Below are 19,051 nucleotides of genomic sequence, written 5' to 3' on the forward strand. Positions count from 1 at the left end.
AAATAAAATGAGAATTTTGAAATTAAATGGTGATGGGGATGGCATAATGTGTTAATGATGTTAATGCACTAATGTCTGTGTTTTCAGTTAGTTGGTTAAAACAACTGCTCTTAGGCTACTTGACACTAATTTACAGGAATATTAGATTAGTTGAGACAGCGCTAAAGAAATAGAGTAACAGACTTGTGCATTTCACTTTTTCACGTGTTTTATAATTGTGCATTATGCAGCACTATGATCAGTCAATTTGACATGTGAGCAGTTAGGAGATCAAAATCTTCCAATCAGCGTCTGCGGCTTTGAATAGATGCATGTTTTTCTGTAGTATTGTATGTGAAAGCCTATCTGTGAACACCTGTGAGACTTCCGATGTAAACAAGAACGAATGTCATGTAGCCTACGAATGCAGTTGACGCCCCGCCTCATGGCTGGAGCTTGTTGACGTCAGGTCGAGTTAGTACAGTCAATAACAAGGGGGAGGAGCCTCGTGTACATAAACAAGTCCACACTGTACACCAACGGCAGCGACTACAACACAATTTAGATCTAGCAGAGGCATTTAAGCTGCAAAAACGACTTTGCTGACAGCCAATAAGGTGGGCAAAACTAATCGTTGTTATTCAGATTTTACCGCATTTTTTTGAAATGTCAAATTTGTGAATGTTTTGTTTCTTCGTAGATAACTTAAGCTAATTGTTTTGTAGGCTATTTAACACTCAAATCTATTTAGACAGTTTATTAGTTTATCCCTTGAAAATGTCTGAAAGAGAATAGAATATATAGCCTAACCTATACAAAAAAGCAGTTTGCCTATTATTATTTTGTTGTTCCTTTATATCATTAGTTTCTTCGATAATCCGAAGAAACAATAATTTCTTGTTATTACTGTTGTGTTTATGGTAGAGCTACTTCAGTTGCTTTAAATAAATGTAGGCTACAGTACATTCAGTGCTTGACTGTTAAGTCTAGATGCTTTACATGGTCAGGGCTACAGCTGATCACTCCTTCCTGTCCAACACTGACGTAGGCTATATTGGGGATAATTTTAGGATATTCAAAAATAAACATAACAGTGATGAAAGTAGGCTACCTTTAACTGAAATATATATATATATATATATATAACAACTATCAATACACATCGTAAAGTCGTAAAAAAATAAACATTATTACTAGCATAAAGAAACCAGCGTTCCTTTTCTTTGGAAAGAGTTAAAAATAAACCGTTTAATTGTCAAACAAAAATAATCATCACTAATATTTCATATAACGTTTAACTGTAGCCTATTTAAAAGGGAGCTACAAATAAATAAAAAATTTGAAATGTTATGCTGGTGTGTACAAACAAGTTATTTGTGTAATGGGGATGCAATTCAAACCTGTAGAAAAAAAATATCAGTTCTGCGTCTGTACAGTGGGCTCTCAGAATTCAGTTTGCAATTTATTTATTTCTTAATTTGCCTTTAGCAGAGTAGGCCGACATGCCTGGACATATCTGATCCTGTACAAGAGTCTATTGATGAATTTAGTAAAAATATAAATAAATAAAGAAGCTAAATTTAGAGAATAATTCCAGACAGTGTTAAAAATAAGTGATCTGTGTAAAGGAACACCATGTCTCAGTTCAACCAGCTGGTACATATCAAGTGCATCAGCTGAACCATGCAGGCTAGCAGAACATGACCTTACATTTATTGTTATATAAGGCTGTCTAATTTGACACCTGAAACATTCTGCATGTTACTTTCCACCAACAGCTTATATAAACAGCAACAGCAGATATTTGCATGCTAAATATGCTCATTACAAAATCTTTTAGGATTGCAAAGGGAAAATATTGCAATGGAGGTCGATTCCTCTAGAGGGCAACATAACTCTTTATTGTTTTTTTTTATTTTTATTTTAACAGGTAGCAGTCTGGCTAAGGCTAAGCCATAACAGAAAATGATCAGCAGAATCCTTGCACAGCTGGTGGGAAGAGAAGAGAAGGACAGTGATGTTGCAGAGGAAACTGATAACTGTGCAAACCTCCTTGAGTTTGATGATGGAGAATGGGTTATCATTAAGATACATGGTAACCAATTATTGATCAAAGTTAACTTTTGTCAGTTCAGTAACTCATCTATTGATGTTAATAGTAATCACATCTTATAACGCTTAAAGTGTGAGAGTCATTACATACATTTTCTCAAGTTCTCAACCATTAGGCCGGGGCCCATTAGGGAGCCTCAACAAACTTCCAAGGGGCCCTTAATATGACTTTATTATTTAAAATAAGACAAAACGAGCATTAAAATAAGCTAAAGCAATTAAAAAACGAAATATTTCTTAGTATTTGGTTATTTTTATGGGGATGGGGGACCTTGAAGTCAAAAAGGTTGAGATCCACTGTAATAAACGATAGAGACTGGGGCAGTTCACTGAACACACATTGACCTTTTGTAACATTTTAAAAGCATGTCATGTTGTCGCAGTGTATGGGGTAAACTGTCAAAGAAGCAATTGGCCATTAAACAGCCTATTTGAAATATTCAGCATAATTAAAACAGTAAAATAATTATCAAACAAAACAATTCATGAAAAATGCAAACGTTAAAGGTATAGCGGAGGATTTTCTTTTTCCGGGTGGATCATCAAGACTATTGGTCCTCCTAAGTGTCAATCATTCTGGTGATATGTTTATGTAAGGCCGTCGTACGTGCTCGTGCACACGATTCACACGATGGCGTGCGCTCAAAACACAGGTTGGGCTTCCCACTGATGCCTCAGTCGCGAAGTTTCTACTTGACAGGTAAAGTTTGGCATGCTATTTGGAGAAATCCATTTAAAATCACTGCTAGTAAAAGTTAATGTAAGCTATGATTAGCTCGTGCATGCTCTCTCGTGCACACATTTAATAGGCGTTCCCTCTCTGGAGCAGGTAGAGTGTTGCGCATGTGCATTTTTTCAAAAAGTGGAGAGGGCGGGAAAATCCTCCGCTATACCTTTAACATTAGTCAAGATAAATTGTAATAAATAAATTATATAAATGTGTAATGTTTAAAAACCGTGACAAATAAATACCCTCGTACAGAGCAGTTAGGATCAGTTCAGTTTCAATTAAAATCAACCTTCATTATCTTGAATGCATGCTAGTGTGGTTGTACTGTGTTTAGTTCTTTATCCAACAGCTATAGCAAAAATGTATAGAAATGTTCATAATAAATTCCACTGACAGAGACTTATAGGCCTGGTTTCACAGAGAGGGCTAAGATTAAACCAGGATTTAGACCTTAGTACAATTAGTTCGCTTTTATTAAAGTGCCTTAGAAAAAACATTACTGGCGTGCATCTCGAGACAAAACAATGGCACTGACACATTTTGAGATATGACTTCAGTTAAGACAGCTGAAACATGCATTTTAGTTTGAGACTAGGCTTAAGCCTTGTCTGTGAAACCGAAGGATAGTTACTGAGATATCATCTTTGTGGCAAACATCCCTGTGAGACAACTATAGCCTCAGTATCCCTTATTGTGTAGGTTACTCATTGGGCCTGTGCAAGAAAAGAAAAGAAAAAATTTGCCCCATGAATTTAGGTGCCGACAACTGCTTTGAATCATGCCTAATTGGATCATTAGTAATGTTGTTGACTTAAAGTAATTTATGCTTCCTGTGCAGAGAATCTGTCACTTGGCTCAGCTGACACAAACATTCTCGAGAACCTGTTAATCGAGCACCCCAGCATGTCTGTGTACCAGATGAGGCCCGATCAGGGAGACCTCGGTTCGGATGAAGAAACAGAGGATGTGGCTAGGTAAGTTTAAAGACAGCTAGAATCATTTATTCAGCTAGAATCGAGCTAATATTGATTATTTAAGCTACTTAACATGTTAGGTGTTTAATAGTCGATAAGATTTGTAATGCTTTTAAAAGAAGTATCTTATTTCAAAAAGGCTGCATTTATTAGATCAAAAATACAGTTAAACAGTAATATAGTGCACTTTATTTTACAGTGCACACACTTTCAATGCACTTACCCACAGAAGTACTGAGTAGTGTAAGGTAACACTTTAGGGGTTATTACCTTGTGTCTTTACTACAGTAAGTACATAATATGTTGCGAAACAGAACTGTAAAATAAAGAGCTACCAATATTGTGAAATATTATTACAATTTAAAATAATCGTTTTCTATTTTAATATATTTTAAAATGTAATTTATTCGTGTGATGAAGTAGAATTTTCAGCATCATCATTACTCCAGACTTCAGCATCACATGATTCTTCAGAAATCATTCTAATATGCTGCTCAAAAACATTTATCATTATCAATGTTGAAAATGTTTGCTGCTTAATATTATAATATAAACCAAATTATATAATATATATATATATATATATAAAGAAACCACGTCCATTGATGTCACATGGACATGTAACCTATATTTTCAAGTTGTAACTGTGGTTATGTTGGCTTGTGATTTGTCAATCTACCCCTTTAGGCCAGTGCCAGTCAGCCGTCACGTTTCTTGGCGGTTAGCAGCATGGGGCAGCCCCTTGCCCTGCAGCACCATTCTGCTCTCAGTGCAGCGTGCCAGAATCTATAATGAGCACAGGAAGCTGACCCGTGGCGCCCTCAACAGGAAAAACCTCGCAAGAACACGCTATTCACCTTCTGAGCGCCGTTATGGCTACTTCAAACAGCCCGCTCAGCGCCTGTACAACAACTGAGAAAGATCGATTGCATCTGAAACCACTGAACATACAGGATTTGATGAGTGAATAGTGGTTTAAGGGGGTATGTTTGCAAATGATGACATGAAACCATTCCCCTGTAAGACTAGGATGGATTAAGAAAAATGTTTTATTACATGCAGTGTGGTATTATTATCTTCAGGATTCTCACTGATAGTGTGACACTGAAATAACTCTGAAAAGCGCAAGTTACAAAATTACAAGTAATTTGCATTATTAGTCCTTTAGTACTTTAAAGTTTTTAAGCTATGTAATGATGTTTGAGTGCTTCTATTTTAGCTTTGCTGTGACTGGAGCATGTATATTAAAAGAAATAAGAAAAGAAAAAAACATTGTTTGAAAACAGTTCAGTGTTGAAGATTTTTCCATCAAGTGTTAAAGTAAAATTGTTTCTTAATGTTACTCACATGACAAAGCGATATGATTTACTGTGATTATTTGACTTTGTATATTTAAATGCCTTTTTGGTGTTGCTTTTTTATCTTCATGAATATATATATATGATAAAACTTTTTAAAAAGTGAAAATAAATATTGTATCTTCACAATTGCTCTTATTTATTTTTTGTGTGCCATTTTAGTCACAACAGTCACTCCCGAAGTGTGTGCATCTTCCCCATGAACCTTTTGATTCTCTCAGCATCCACACCATTTGCCCAGTGGCCTCCTTTCTTGAAATGGGAGCCGATGATCATGGCGCTTGCTTGAAGGTATTGCTCCACGTTATCATGTGTTACTCCAGAACCGATGAGAACAGGGATCCGTACAGACTGGGTAACCTCTGTTAAAACAAATAGGACTCAAAACATGAATGTGAGGACATCTTTCTGCTACATGCATGCATAAAAATACAAAAACATGTTGTTCCTTCATTGTAATGAGTATTTTGGCAGACTGTGCCTCATCCTCCATCTGACAGCTTCCCTAGTCCAATGGATCAGAACTAAGGAAGGCAATAGGCACAAGTCCAAAGTAGGCAGCAGGGCAGTAGCAGACTAGACTGGGCCTGGTTTTTCATGCCTATGTTTACAGCCTTCCATGATCACTAGCCATCTGGAAGTGGGATTTAAAATAGCTGGAAGTGCTGGTGTCTATGTTAGCCCATACAAGGCCATTGGTTTTGGGGCAGGGCAGGAAGCAGGCCATCTGCCCACACGGGGCAGTCGCCAGGGCCAGGAGACTGCGCAGCATCCTCTCTTTCCAAAGGACACCACTATCTTTCACACACATGGCTGCATGGGCTCCATTAGATATTAGAAGCAGATTAACTTCTAAATGAGCAGATTTACCTTTGAATAGGATTGAACGCAGAGAGTGTCACATAAGTGTACAGTTTTAACACTAATGATTCCTGGACTTTGCACAAACATACAACCTTGGACAATTGGGGTCTGTAAGATTTTGTCCCTCAAGTCTCTTATGTTGACCAAGGCTACACAAAAATACAGTAATGCTGTGAAACTGAAATATTATTACTATAATATTATTAATATATTTATAGTTTTATTTATTCCTGTGATGGCAAAGCTGAATTTTCAGTATCATTACTCCAGTCCTCAGTGTCACATGATCCTTCAGAAATAATTCTAATATGCTGATTTGCTGCTCAAGAAACATTTATTATTATTATCAATGATAATAGTGGAATATAACAGTCGTGCTGCTTAATATTTTTGTGAAAACCTTGATACTTTTTTTTTCCGGGATTCTTTGATGAATAGAAAGTTAAAAAAATAAAGCATTTATTTGAAATAGAAATAAAGTAAATAAAAAGTATTTACTGTCCTTTTTTGTGTGAATAAAAGTGTTAATTTTCTTTAAAATAATCTGTAGTAAAGGAAAACAAGAAAAACAAAAGGCTAAAGTCCTGTTAACTCAAAAATCATGCTAGTTGCATATATCAAATACTTTTCCTGAATGATAAACTAATCCCTTACAAATGATGTTTACATCAGTACATTTATAGTTAGCAATGGCGCTAGTTTGATTTTATTTTGTGAGATTTTGTTAGGAACCTGCAGACTGGAGTAATGATGCTGAAAACTCAGCTTTGCCGTCACAGGAATAAATTGCATTTAAAATATATTACAATATTTTAGCTATAATATTTTATTAAAGCCTTGTTACTGACTAAAGAGGACATATTGGATAGCATAATATCTTAAAAATGTACTTAATGATACACTGAAGACTATATAGACATTAAAAAATACACACAGCACTTTTACACAGTCAGACTAAAGTATATTCTGACTCACCCCTCAGTTCCTCTGGATCAGCCTGTGCTCCAGTGGCAGTTCCTGTGACGATGACTCCATCAGAGAGGAAGAACTCTGCTGCTTGGGCTGTCTCAGCTATGCTCACATCTGAAGTCAGGGCATGAGCACTGTAACATTATCAAATATATCACACAATGAAACCACCACACTGTGTTGTGCCTCTGTTCGAGCTCTGTGGTCAGCCAGCACGTAATGCACTCTGACTCAGATCACAGATACCTGTGCTTCTTCTTGATGTCTGTAAAGATCTGAACGTGCTCTGCTTCGATGTGTCTGCGGTAGCGCAGCAGCTTGCCAGCGCAAGCGTTTAACAGGCCTTCGTCTGCAACATGTGAGAACACAAACCCCTCTGCACGGATAAAATCCAGCCCTGTGGAGGGGCAGAGGTTAATATTCATCAAATGTCTTGAAATGGCATTCATGAGAGCTTGTACAGTCATGTGAACACCTGAGGCCAGGGCAACAGCCAGTGCTGATTGGTTTGCAGCTGAGAGAATCTGAACACCGAGCGGCCAAGATGGATAAAGTCCTCTGACCGCTGCACACACAGCTGTCATTGATGCGCACACTTCTGGACCCACCTCAAGGGTGTATGGAATATCATGCATGTTTTCAATGATCAGCCCATCCTGTCATACAGAGAATGAGCATTCACACATTGAGCACACTGACCAGAAACATATCTGACAAAAGAGAAATCTAAAATCTGATAACATTTACCAAATAGACTGGTTTGATGATGTAATTTCGTTCCGTCACATTTAAAAGAAAATGGAAAAATATCTCCTATTGAATGCTGGTTATGACCCTTGCAGGCACCCGTACTGGAAAGAAGCTATTAGAAATCCGAAGACTGATCTGACTTGTTTCCTTGAATCGGTTTAAGAATCTGATTCAGGTCTTATTTTATGTCATTAAATAATGACGTGTTACTTGACATCATTGCATAGGCCTACTCTAAATGAAACATTCCAACACAGCCATGTGTTTTTTTTTCGACTACCATTTTTAAATATTTACTGTAATTAATTTAATGTTCATGTTAAGGGCGACGACAACTATACTGACGTTTACACCAACGAACAATTAACATTGTTTATTATAACTGCCCACTGCAGTCTGAGCTTTAAAGTCCACATGGTATCAAAATTTAATTTTTTTGGCTTTTAGTATGAATGCCTTACTGTCATCTATACACTAGTGCGCAAAGCAAATATTAAATAAGCAAATATTATAAAATTAGAGCTCTCTTAACAGAGATAACAACAATTCCTTATGTAATACCATACTGGAATAATATAATATAATATAATATAAAAAATATATATAAAAATATCTTAATTGAGATCTTTCTGTTTTAAAGATGTTTTCTTTTGAGTTTTTCACTACTCAAAAGAGAAAACAGGACAATATTACATATTAATTTGTGCTACATTTCACATAGGCTACATAAAAAAAGAACGTACTGGCTCTAAACCTCTCTTTTCTAGACAAGTAGCCTATCCAAAGCTCTGTTCATCCCAAAGCAATGAAAACGGTATCTCCATATTCATCCTTTTTGTCCTCTTGTTGTCCTTTTTGGTATAAATTTATTGCAGTGTTCTTGTTTTTAAACAATAAAAATCAGTATGTCGTAGATGATTCTCGGTTCAATGATTCAGATGACTCGACAACCGCTCGGACCGGTTCATGAATCGTTCAAACCGACGCCAGGCATAAAAGATTCGACACTAATAGTAATTCATTGAAAAGATCCGAATTAAAAGAATGATTCGTTCGCGAATCAATTGCACCGCTAACAATATAAGGCGATTATTATATGTTAGAAAGAGCGATATTATTATAATTCTACACAAAGACATATATGCTAATGATACCCTTAACTTTATTGAGCACATACAAGTCCTGCTTGGTGGTAAATTTCCGCCTCCCGACATGCCTCCTCTGTGATCTCTGGGAGAGTAGCGCGGTACAAGGGGGTTCCTGTAAAAGAAAATAAATGAAAAGTTCAGTCTTTCTTATGTTAAGTTTGTTCTCCCGTCATATGCGTTACCTGGCAAGGCTCGGACGTGAATCATGCCAATGACATTTGATTTTAAACGTCCGAAAAGATTTAAAAACTTCATTTCTTAAGCCAACAACAAAACAAACAAAAAAAAGATTTGTGTACTTTTTGATGGTCATGTGACTGGTCAAAGGTTAACTGACAGAAGTGTGGATCTAATAACATCCAAGCTACGTGAATCATCTGACCACATGTAAAATATACACCTCTGATGATATTTTAAAACGCTGCTGTATATTGCAGTTTTGTGTATTTCTAATGGGGGCGCCAGTCAAATACACTGAAACTGATTTGCCTGCGTTAACCTAATAGCAGCAACTGTAACAAAATAATGCGTTATATAAGCTTGACAACACTTGAGATCTCAAACGGCCATCAGAGTACAACCAAAACATTCAACTTCATGTCTCGCTAACACTACAGCGGGACTACATCCAACTATTTAACATGATCACTGGGATTGTTTACTTCTCGAGCCTGCTAGCCATGTGCTCAACGCACTTCCGCTACCTCAATGCCGTGACGTCACCAAACACACGCCTCATTTTGCCGGCAAAATTTTCATGTTTCTAAACTTTGTTTTATTGAGCAAATTAGATGTTTGAATAATAACGCCAGCATATCGCATGCCGGTGTCAATCGCACTACAGCGGTATTGATCGCACTGCTTCGCGGTTGTTATAGCAGAGCGGGCATTTTAAATGACCCGCGTTGACGGCCCCTTTTAACGACTGCTGGCGGGTTATAAGACAAGGCGCAAAATTACTGGCGCCAGCTCAGAGCGAGCGGACTGCGGAACACATCACAGCTTAGCCATATGCTCCCTGCTTACAGACTCTTTGATCAGTTTTTCTAAATGATGCCTTGTGTCACACCATCCTAACTTTTGCTTTTGAGGATATCCGTGGAGAGAACGCATTTCAGAGAGCATATTAAGGTAGGCTACATGCATTGCACAATTTTATTGTTAAAGATCGATAAAAGTGACATCAGATAAGTAAGATGCATTACAAGGGTTTGGGGAAGCAAACTTTTCAATGTTGGATTGCCCAGACTTTGGGTTCTGTTGGCAGAGCGGGTTCAATGAAATGAGAAATAATGATTGGCTCGGCCATTTTCTGACTCCCTTGGGTTGAGCAATGCAAACGTGTAGTTTTATTAAAAAAATAATGGAAATATCGGCATGCACTTGGTTTACTTTGAAAATATAGACTTTAAAGTGCACATATTTGTGGTTTTGAAGTGGTCGGTTGTGTTTTTCGTGTAGTTTTGACCTCTTGAACATTGTGCCCGGTTCTACTTCCCCGCGCCCAAAGCGCATTGTGAAGATTTACATGATGGGGGTTGGGATTAAAAGCCACAAATCGGACATTTTTGTAAAGTAACACTTATATCTTTTAGGCTCTCGACAATCAACAAGGTCACACGCGTGGATACCATGCCAAGCAAGAAAGTGTAAGTTTCTCTTTCGTGTCTTTTTATGGCAGTTTTGACCATCAGTGTGCATGCATGGAAAAGTTGCAGCAGCGAGTTGGCCCAGTCAGTCACAGCGTTTCAGGCCAATGTGGAAATGTAACAATATAATTTTTCGACGCAGGCTACGAACAGAGCAGATTAACACTACAGATGAAGCTCCTAAAACCAATTCTGTGCGTCCCAGGAAGAGGAAAGCAGACGTGGCTATTGTAAGGAAGCTATTCAACTTTTTATAATGCGCCTATATTATAAACATAACGAGTGATGAAGTCTCTGACAGTTTTGTTTTTGAATTCACAGCATTTACCAGATCTAGACGAAGAAATCACAGAGATGACCAGAAAGAAACCATGTGCATCCCAGGTATGGATGAATCCTGACTGTTGTGTGTATAATATCCATAGGCCTCACCAGGCATCTCATATCAGTGATTCAAACCAATTGCCACTTTTATTTTAGTCTTTTCTGTGGATCACAAAATGGTGTGTGAGACTTATCTAAAATGTGCTGAAATTATTCATATATACAGAGACATCGAATCTAATATTAAGGCCATAAATATGTCTTGATCGCAAACTATTTCCCAAAAATATATATCTTTTTTAAAGATGCACACATTTACTCAAATTTGTATGCCTTATGTTGAAAGTGCATATTTGTTAAGAATTACATGAATCGTGTAAATGATTCGCCCTATATTTTCACTTCAGAGTGAAATTTGACAAAAGTTGAGAAGGTTATTACATTTGGTTGTTTAACATTTCTATCATAAAACAGTTGCCAAATATTGTTTAGCTACTTCTCTTTCTTCCTCTGGTAAAAACTGAATCACTAGCTTGAATGCATGTTCAGTATCTTTGAACCGCAATGGCTGCAGCCTTTGATGTAATTTTGACATTTAGCAAGACCAGCCTATAAATGTAATATTTAAAACTTTTGTAATCGTATCAACAAACAGAGCAGCATCAAGAATGTTACATATTGGAGGAGTTTGTCCCTCTCAATGTCTACAGTGGTTGGTTGCATGGTTATCATTGTTGCCTATGCCACTTTAGTATTGTGAGTGGTTAGGGTAAATGTCATGGCTTGAATTTACACAGGAAGCTTTTTTTTTTTGTGCCATTGAAGGTCCTTTTCAAAATGCCTTTTGAAGCCTGTCGTAGTTGCAGAGGGCGGCCTTTTGTATTTGTTTATATCCGTTAGAGTTTACCTTTTTTTTTCTCTTTTTTTTTCTTTTCTCATCTTGTCCTCTTGCTCAGGCCTGCTGGAATCCTGACACTGGTTACACAAGCCCATGCAGGCGGATCCCCACACCTGATGAAGTCGAGGAACCGGTTGCTGTTGGCAGCATGGGATTCACACAGTACACCTCCGAAAGCGTTTTCATCACCCCCACGCGCTCTACCCCTCTGCCGGCCCTCTGGTGAGATTTGACTTTCCAAACTGCAGATTGACATGTCATACAAGTTATTATATTGGCAAACATTAAGTCAAGACACTTTTGTTGATACATTCTTTGATATATACAGTATATGGATGTACATGAAAAAGTTAACACTTTCTGCTGTAATTTCTCACAGCTGGGCAAGCAGAGATGATGTGTGGAACAACCTGCTTCGAAAAGACAAACTTTACTTGCGAGATAAGCACGTTATGGAGAGACATCCAAATCTCCAACCCAAAATGAGAGCGATTCTGCTGGATTGGCTAATGGAGGTTTGTAATCCTTGTTGAACCATTCACACGTCTTAATCTAATCTCATTAAGAGGGGTGGGGACACCGCAAGTTCCTTCATTCCTGTCTAAACCTCAAGTTGTTTACAAAGGCTGTTCCTCTAGTTCTCAGGTTTTCTTATAATTAAAAGCTAACTGCAAGTAGAGCCCAAAGTACACTTGAATTTCTATGTGACTGCTTCATCCGTTTGATAGCGTGCGTGAGCACAGGCGATCGACAAATGCGCACTAGAATGTTTCGTATTCTCTCCAGAAATTAAAACACTAAATATATTTTCTGCGTAAACTACAGTTTCCTGTATCTCTCACACAAGTGCTCGTCAATGTCGCCGTGTATTGTTGTTGCCGTTTCTAGAAGTTTGTTTTTCCATCTCATTCATTTATATTCAAGGTGTATGTGCAAGTTGAGAGTGCAGAGTGTACGCGGTTAGAAAAATCTGGCTGTGTTCATACAGTACACATGTGCTGTGCTGACGATGACATTTACCTTACACTGGCGGTGTAACTGTACTCATGGTGTGTCGGTTTGGCACGCATGTTTTAACCACCGCGTGTGCAAAAGATTTGCATGTGCGGAGCTTAATTTGAAACTCTGATATTGGATGGGGAAATGACCGTTAATATCAATATGTTGTTGTGAACGCATCTGAAACCTCAATCCTGGAGGGCTTTCACTGTCCTGTAGCGTTTAGCTCCAACCCTGATACAACTCGCCTGCATGTAGGCTTCTAGTAATCCTGAAGACGTTGATTAGTTGGTTCAGGTGTGTTTGATTCGGGTTGGAGCTAAACTCTGCGGGACAGCGGTCCTCCTGGACCAAGTTTGCCCATGCCTGCGTTAGGGTGACTGTCTAACGTTGGCCATTTGCTGAAATTGTTAGATTTCACTCGCTACTGATTGAGTTGTAGGCTATGAATAAGTTTAGCACAGAAATATTTGTTTTCACTTTCCTACATTTGAACACTGACTGAGCACTTGAAAGTTTCACTCTTTGAATTTAAAGTGAACTATTCATATTCATATCAATGGATGCGCAGTGTATTTGACGCACCGAAAACTGTAATGTGAAGGCGCCCGGCTCACTGTCTCTAGGCTGGGAGTGTTCTGCATCAGACAGACAGACAGACAGACAGACAGACAGACAGACAGACAGACAGACAGACAGACAGACAGACAGACAGACAGACAGACAGACAGACAGACAGACAGACAGACAGACAGACTTAAATACCACAAAGAATTTTTCTGTCTTCATTTGGAATTATTCAGCTTTAAAGAACAAGCAGAAGCCACTGCCGGTTCCTTCGGTAGAGGGCAGGAATAATGCACAAGCGGCAATCTCATTGGCTAGCGCTCATCTATTACAATCCGCATTTTGTTTTCAGTAAATCAGTTTGAGCAAACTGACAATGTTGTAATTATTCAGGAGCCCAGCAGCTTTTTAGCAGTAGTAGTAGTTTATTATTTTACAGAAACACTGAAAAATCAATAATGTCAAGTTCTATCATAAAAAGTAAAAAAAAGCTTGATTGACTTGTTAAACAGTGTAGTTGTTGTTCTTTTAAATTGGTGGGAAAAGTACACAATCCAATTAGTCCTAAACATGTTTGCATAACAGAGGTGGGAGTGTTGTTTTTTTTTTTTTCTGGGACATGGCCGTTACAGAAGGTGTGCTTGCATGAATCGCGTTAGATGTGTTTTTTTTTTATTTTTTTTATAATTTATTTATATTTTTTTACTTGTTGATATAGCTTTATTATTTGAAACCCTATTTAAATAAACTTAACACACGTTTTTAGAAGTAGCTGGTTATAATAAACCATCAAGTCTCTTACCTGACGCTGATATTAAAATGGGCAGTCTTCAAGGTATTGATACTCTTATGGCATTTGCATATTTTCACATTTCTATGTATATTCCAAATAAATCCATCTTTACCCAAAAAGGGCAGTCTTCGCAGTTTCTGCGATTTGCCTCTATTTATTACATTTTTGTCGGATACCGTCCATATTGAAATGACAGCATGCGAAAGAGCGGTCTGCAAACGGTAGCTTGGGTTGGTCAAACGCATAAGGATAAGCATTCGTATAATACGATATCGGCATTCACATTGGGAGCGGATTTGATTTCTCAGAGGAATGCTGAGTTTACTGAAAAACTGTAGGTAGTTTGCCCTAGAATTTCCCCCTCCTGTACCGAAAAACAAACATACTGAACAGTTAATTTGAAATGGAGGTACTTACTGAGCTGTAATTGATGTACTGCTACACCTCTGTCACACACTGACTGAACGTATACCCTAGCATACAAATAAATTTCATGGTGTTCTCTGGATTTAGAATTTAAAGTCTGTTTTTGTTAAATGGGTAATACTTTTTTTCTTTCTTTTTTTTGCATAAGCACTGAAATGTGTAATGGTGATCTTTGACACCGACATCTACTGTCTTTTAGGTTTGTGAGGTGTACAAGTTACACAGAGAAACGTTTTACTTGGGTCAGGACTACTTCGATCGCTACATGGCCACACAAGAGAATGTTCTTAAAACAACACTACAGCTTGTAGGCATCTCATGTCTCTTCATAGCTGCCAAAATGGAGGTAAGTTTTACTTTCAGTTGCACTTGTACTTCAGCCTGAACTTCTGATAAGGACTGTAATATCCTATCAGTGTAATTCCATGTTTTAAGAACGTTAAGGTGCAGCACTTGACCTTGAAATGTAATAGACGTTATGTTCTTTTCAAAGGAAATTTACCCTCCTAAAGTGCATCAGTTTGCTTACGTCACTGATGGGGCCTGCTCCGAGGATGACATTCTTTGCATGGAAATTAGCATCATGAAGGTAGATTATCATCATCTAACCTCAGTACTGTGCTTAAACCTGCAGCCCTGCTGCTTATATGGGTGTCGTGGCCTGCTGTACTCCATATTTGTTCTTCTTCAGAAGTTGAATTGGAGTTTGAGTCCTTTAACCCCAGTGGCTTGGCTCAACATCTACATGCAGATGGCCTATCTAAAGGAGGCTACTGAAGTTCTCATAGCCCAGTACCCACAGGCTACATTTGCGCAGATTGCAGAGGTAAGACTTCACAATTAATCGTGTTAAAATCACAATATGGTGTCTGACTATATTTACCGCAAAAAAGCTGTGATTCTGCACGTGTCGTGTCCTGCAGTGTGAAGGCCTGGCACTCTTTTTTTTGTTTTCTACTACACATACTGCAGGTGTACATTGTGTTTCTGATTTTATCTTTCTCAAAGCTGGTCCCAATATATGAATGCACTCTTTCCATTTCTGGGGCTTTTCTGTGAAAATATGCTTTAAAGGCAAAAACAAAAAAATTGTTAACTTACATTTTTTTGTTCATCTGTGGAACACAAAATAAGATATTTTGAAATGTCGGGGTTTTTTTATTTTATTTTTTACCTAAATCATGCAGGTTTGTATGGAAGCTTGTTTCCGCCAATGAATAATAATAAATAAATAAATAAATAAATAATAATTGCGACTTTTTATCTCACAATTCTGAAAAAAAATTTTTTCTCACAATTGTGATTATATCAGGTCAGAATTGTGACTTTTTTTTTTTCTCACAATTGCGAGATATGAAGTCAGAATTGTGAGAAAGTCGCAATTGCGTGTTATAAAGTCAGAATTGTGAGATATAAACTATTCCGAGGTAAAAAAAAATAAAATAAAGTCTTTGTTTTAGAAAAGATGTCAGAATTGCGTGATATAGAGTCGCAATTGCGAGGAAAAAAAGTTAGAATTCTGACTTTATAACACGCAATTACGACTTTATTTCACGCAATTCTGACTTTATATCTCGCAATTCTGAGAAATAAAGAGATGTAAACTCGCAATTGTGAGATAAAAAGTCGCAATTATCTTTTAATTAAAATGTTTTATTTTGTGGCGGAAACAAGCTTCCATAGGTTTGGAATGACATGCGTGTAAGTAATGACAAGTTTTGGGTGAACTATTTAGAAACACTGCTTTCATATTCATTTCACTACAAGTTACTATATAAATGTAATGAAATAAAACCTTGTTTTGTGAACTGAATAAGAGATTGTAGCTATTTACCAGAATTAAAAACCTATAAGAACATATTAAAAAGTACTGTGAACAACGCATACATTCCGAGGTCTTTCTTTAGTTTTTCGTCAACGGTATTTAGAGTTGAATGTTAAGAATCGTTACAGCAAAATATATTATTTGTATGGTAATTCTAATATTCTAGTATATAAACTGGCTAGAGACTAAAAGCGTCCCTTGCTTAAAGGTTTTGCATACATGTTGAACCTGAGCGGATGTTTCAGGCAGTTGTTTTTTTTTTTTTTTTTCTCTGAGCAGATCTCTCTCTCTTTACTTAGGATTTAGTATCTTATTTTGTCTTTATCTTTTTGTGTAGCTCTTGGATCTGTGTGTACTGGATGCAAGAAGTCTGGAGTTCTCTTACAGCCTCCTCGCAGCTTCTGCACTCTTCCACTTCTCTTCTCTAGAGCTAGTGATGAAAGTTTCAGGTATGATTTTTAACAACTTTCTATTTATTTTTTATTTGTGAATTTCTTCTCGATAGCTTTATTAAATGGAGCATGTATATTACAAAATGTAAATCACAAATATGTATATATATTTTGATCCAGGGCTAAAGTGGTGTGATTTGGAAGAGTGTGTGAGATGGATGGTCCCTTTCGCCATGTCTATTCGTGAAGCAGGCAGCTCAGACCTCAAGACATTCAAAGGAATAGTAGCAGATGACATGCACAATATCCAGACCCATGTGGCTTACTTGGAATGGCTGGTAAGTTTTTACATTTGAAGCTAGGCCACAAATTAATTTTCTCAGGCCAGTTTTACATATGCACACACAATCAAAACTTGGGCTTCAACACTACTGACTGACTAAAGAATTGTGCATGCATTTGGCCAAACCACAACATTTGTTTCTTTCATTTCCTCTTGCCTAAAGTTTTCTTGTTTCTTTTCTTGTTCTTCAGGGGAAGGCGCACTCATATCAGCTAGTGGACATCGAGAGCAGTCAGAGGTCTCCGATTCCCTCTGGAGTGCTCACACCACCACAGAGCAGCGAGAAGCCTGAGAACACAGTCTCCTGACTTCATGTATGGAATAGGACACAGCCCTGACTGATGATTTGAATTGAAAATCAACAAATGAATGGCATTATAGGACAAACCCAGCTATCAGTTCACATGCATTGGCATAAGACTCAAAAGACCAAAAATGTCTAATTTTTGTTTTGTTTTCTTATGAGACTTGAATGACATCCTTTTTTATTTTTATTTTTTTTAATGGTCCAAAGGGTCTATGTTTTCGTTTTTATTTTTTTTTATTTTACAAATGTAGACTACCTGCCAAAATCTCAGAGCTGTAACTGGCTCTGGTTGCTGCTAAAAGAGGGTGGGACTGGAGCAGATGGGAAGATGACCACAGAGATCCCCACACAAATATGGGCATGGGTTTCTGTTGCTCAGATTGCCATTTGGACCAGCAAAATCCTGACAGGTTGTCACGGGGACTCAAGTCTCCACTGCCATAAAGGACCAGAGAAATCACCAGCTTCAGAAGCTTGGACAATGATTTTATATTTAAGATTTTCGCTTCCTGTGTGTTTGTAACCAAATTTGACCTTCACTTTTTATAGGTATGTTTTTAAACGAGATGCTGCTACATTTCTTTATATCATATGTCTAAATAAAGCCACTGTCTCAGGCAGTTTTTATGATTACCATACTTAATTGTTTCTTGATGTTAATACTACTCAACATATATTTTTTAATATATAAAATCTGATATATATATATATATATATATGGACCATATTTTATATTATATTCTAATTTACTTTTTATATTTTAAAATAACCTTTTGTGAAAATCGTTTTTACCATTTCTATATGAGATGAGCAACCAAAGAGATAATGCATAAAAAAAAAAAAAAGTGCTTTAGATGACAACCATTTAATTTACTAACAAGGCTACACCCTGTAGTGCAACGCATTTAACTTCATGGGGAAAAACTCCAGCGTGTGTAATTTGACATGCATGTACAGAGGCAGCTTAATTTTGATTTTAATGGAACTGGAATGGTTCTTATATTAAGTCGTCTAATTACCAAAAAGCAATCTATGCAGTTTGGAAAAAAATATGTGCACTTGCTGCCTGTTTTACAATAGAAGTCAAAAATAGCAGATGTACTGAAGTGTAACAACATGTATGAGATCTATGAAACAAAATGGTGAACAGGGCCTGTAATGGCTGTCTCACTCGTGCATCTACATACACAGTGCCCTCTGCTTGCAGTCTGAGAACGAGTGTTACGGAGAGACCAAGGACATGATCCACTAGATGTCAGTGTGATGCTTTGTCTGTCACGATCAGAAGGCTGGACTTGAGGTCTGTGAGCTCCTCAACAGCTGCTGCTGAGACAAGGGTAATTCATTACATTGCACACTGACAATCGCTCTGCTGCCTTGGTCTGGCAGTGTTTGGGTGCTGTGTTGGTGACTGGAATCTGCTTAAGGCAATTTTGGTTTGAGCTTTATTATTTCAGTTGTTGAAAATGGCAAACTGCTCAATGTGATTATTGAAACATTACACACGTACATTGTTATTCTACAAATGACCGTTATACAACATGCAATGCAGATTGGGGCAATTTAAAAACACATTTTGCGGCAGCTTAAGCAGTTAGGCTAATAACAAAAGCGTTTGGAGATGAGGTAGATGAAAGCTTCTCA

The 19,051-nt window shown here is 37.5% G+C and overlaps 3 protein-coding genes across 5 annotated transcripts; 2 read left to right on the forward strand and 1 right to left on the reverse strand.

The window, feature by feature from the left end:
* The first annotated feature begins 464 nt into the window (after positions 1-464).
* Positions 465-5,605, forward strand: LOC311288001 (uncharacterized protein). 2 transcript variants are annotated; one of them, XR_014626856.1, is made up of 5 exons: positions 465-596; positions 1,910-2,074; positions 3,660-3,795; positions 4,483-4,778; positions 5,316-5,605. XR_014626856.1 is itself a non-coding variant. In XM_084405185.1 (4 exons), exons 2-4 carry the CDS (start codon positions 1,945-1,947, stop codon positions 4,709-4,711), a joined length of 495 nt encoding a protein of 164 aa, XP_084261311.1. In that variant the 5' UTR covers positions 465-596; positions 1,910-1,944; the 3' UTR covers positions 4,712-5,287. The 2 variants fall into 2 exon arrangements, 1 of the variants encoding a protein (XP_084261311.1); XM_084405185.1 differs by lacking the exon at positions 5,316-5,605 and having other exon boundaries at positions 4,483-5,287.
* LOC311287999 (uncharacterized protein F13E9.13, mitochondrial) lies at positions 5,325-9,599 on the reverse strand (the record flags this gene model as incomplete). Its single annotated transcript, XM_084405182.1, has 6 exons — positions 9,067-9,599; positions 8,914-8,996; positions 7,462-7,642; positions 7,233-7,383; positions 6,993-7,120; positions 5,325-5,515 (listed from the first exon to the last, which is right to left on the reverse strand). Exons 1-6 carry the CDS (start codon positions 9,137-9,139, stop codon positions 5,325-5,327), a joined length of 807 nt encoding a protein of 268 aa, XP_084261308.1. The 5' UTR covers positions 9,140-9,599.
* ccne1 (cyclin E1) lies at positions 9,587-18,045 on the forward strand. 2 transcript variants are annotated; one of them, XM_084405180.1, is made up of 12 exons: positions 9,587-10,015; positions 10,480-10,533; positions 10,676-10,763; positions 10,855-10,917; positions 11,814-11,977; positions 12,135-12,270; positions 14,740-14,886; positions 15,034-15,129; positions 15,232-15,366; positions 16,703-16,814; positions 16,938-17,095; positions 17,292-18,045. In XM_084405180.1, the coding sequence occupies exons 2-12, from the start codon at positions 10,517-10,519 to the stop codon at positions 17,406-17,408; spliced, it is 1,233 nt and encodes a 410-aa protein (XP_084261306.1). In that variant the 5' UTR covers positions 9,587-10,015; positions 10,480-10,516; the 3' UTR covers positions 17,409-18,045. The 2 variants fall into 2 exon arrangements, with proteins under 2 accessions (XP_084261306.1, XP_084261307.1); XM_084405181.1 differs by lacking the exon at positions 9,587-10,015 and having other exon boundaries at positions 10,391-10,533.
* The last annotated feature ends 1,006 nt before the right edge of the window (positions 18,046-19,051 follow it).

The sequence above is a fragment of the Rutilus rutilus genome (assembly GCF_951802725.1).
Source record: "Rutilus rutilus genome assembly, chromosome: 3".
NCBI lineage: Eukaryota > Metazoa > Chordata > Actinopteri > Cypriniformes > Leuciscidae > Rutilus > Rutilus rutilus.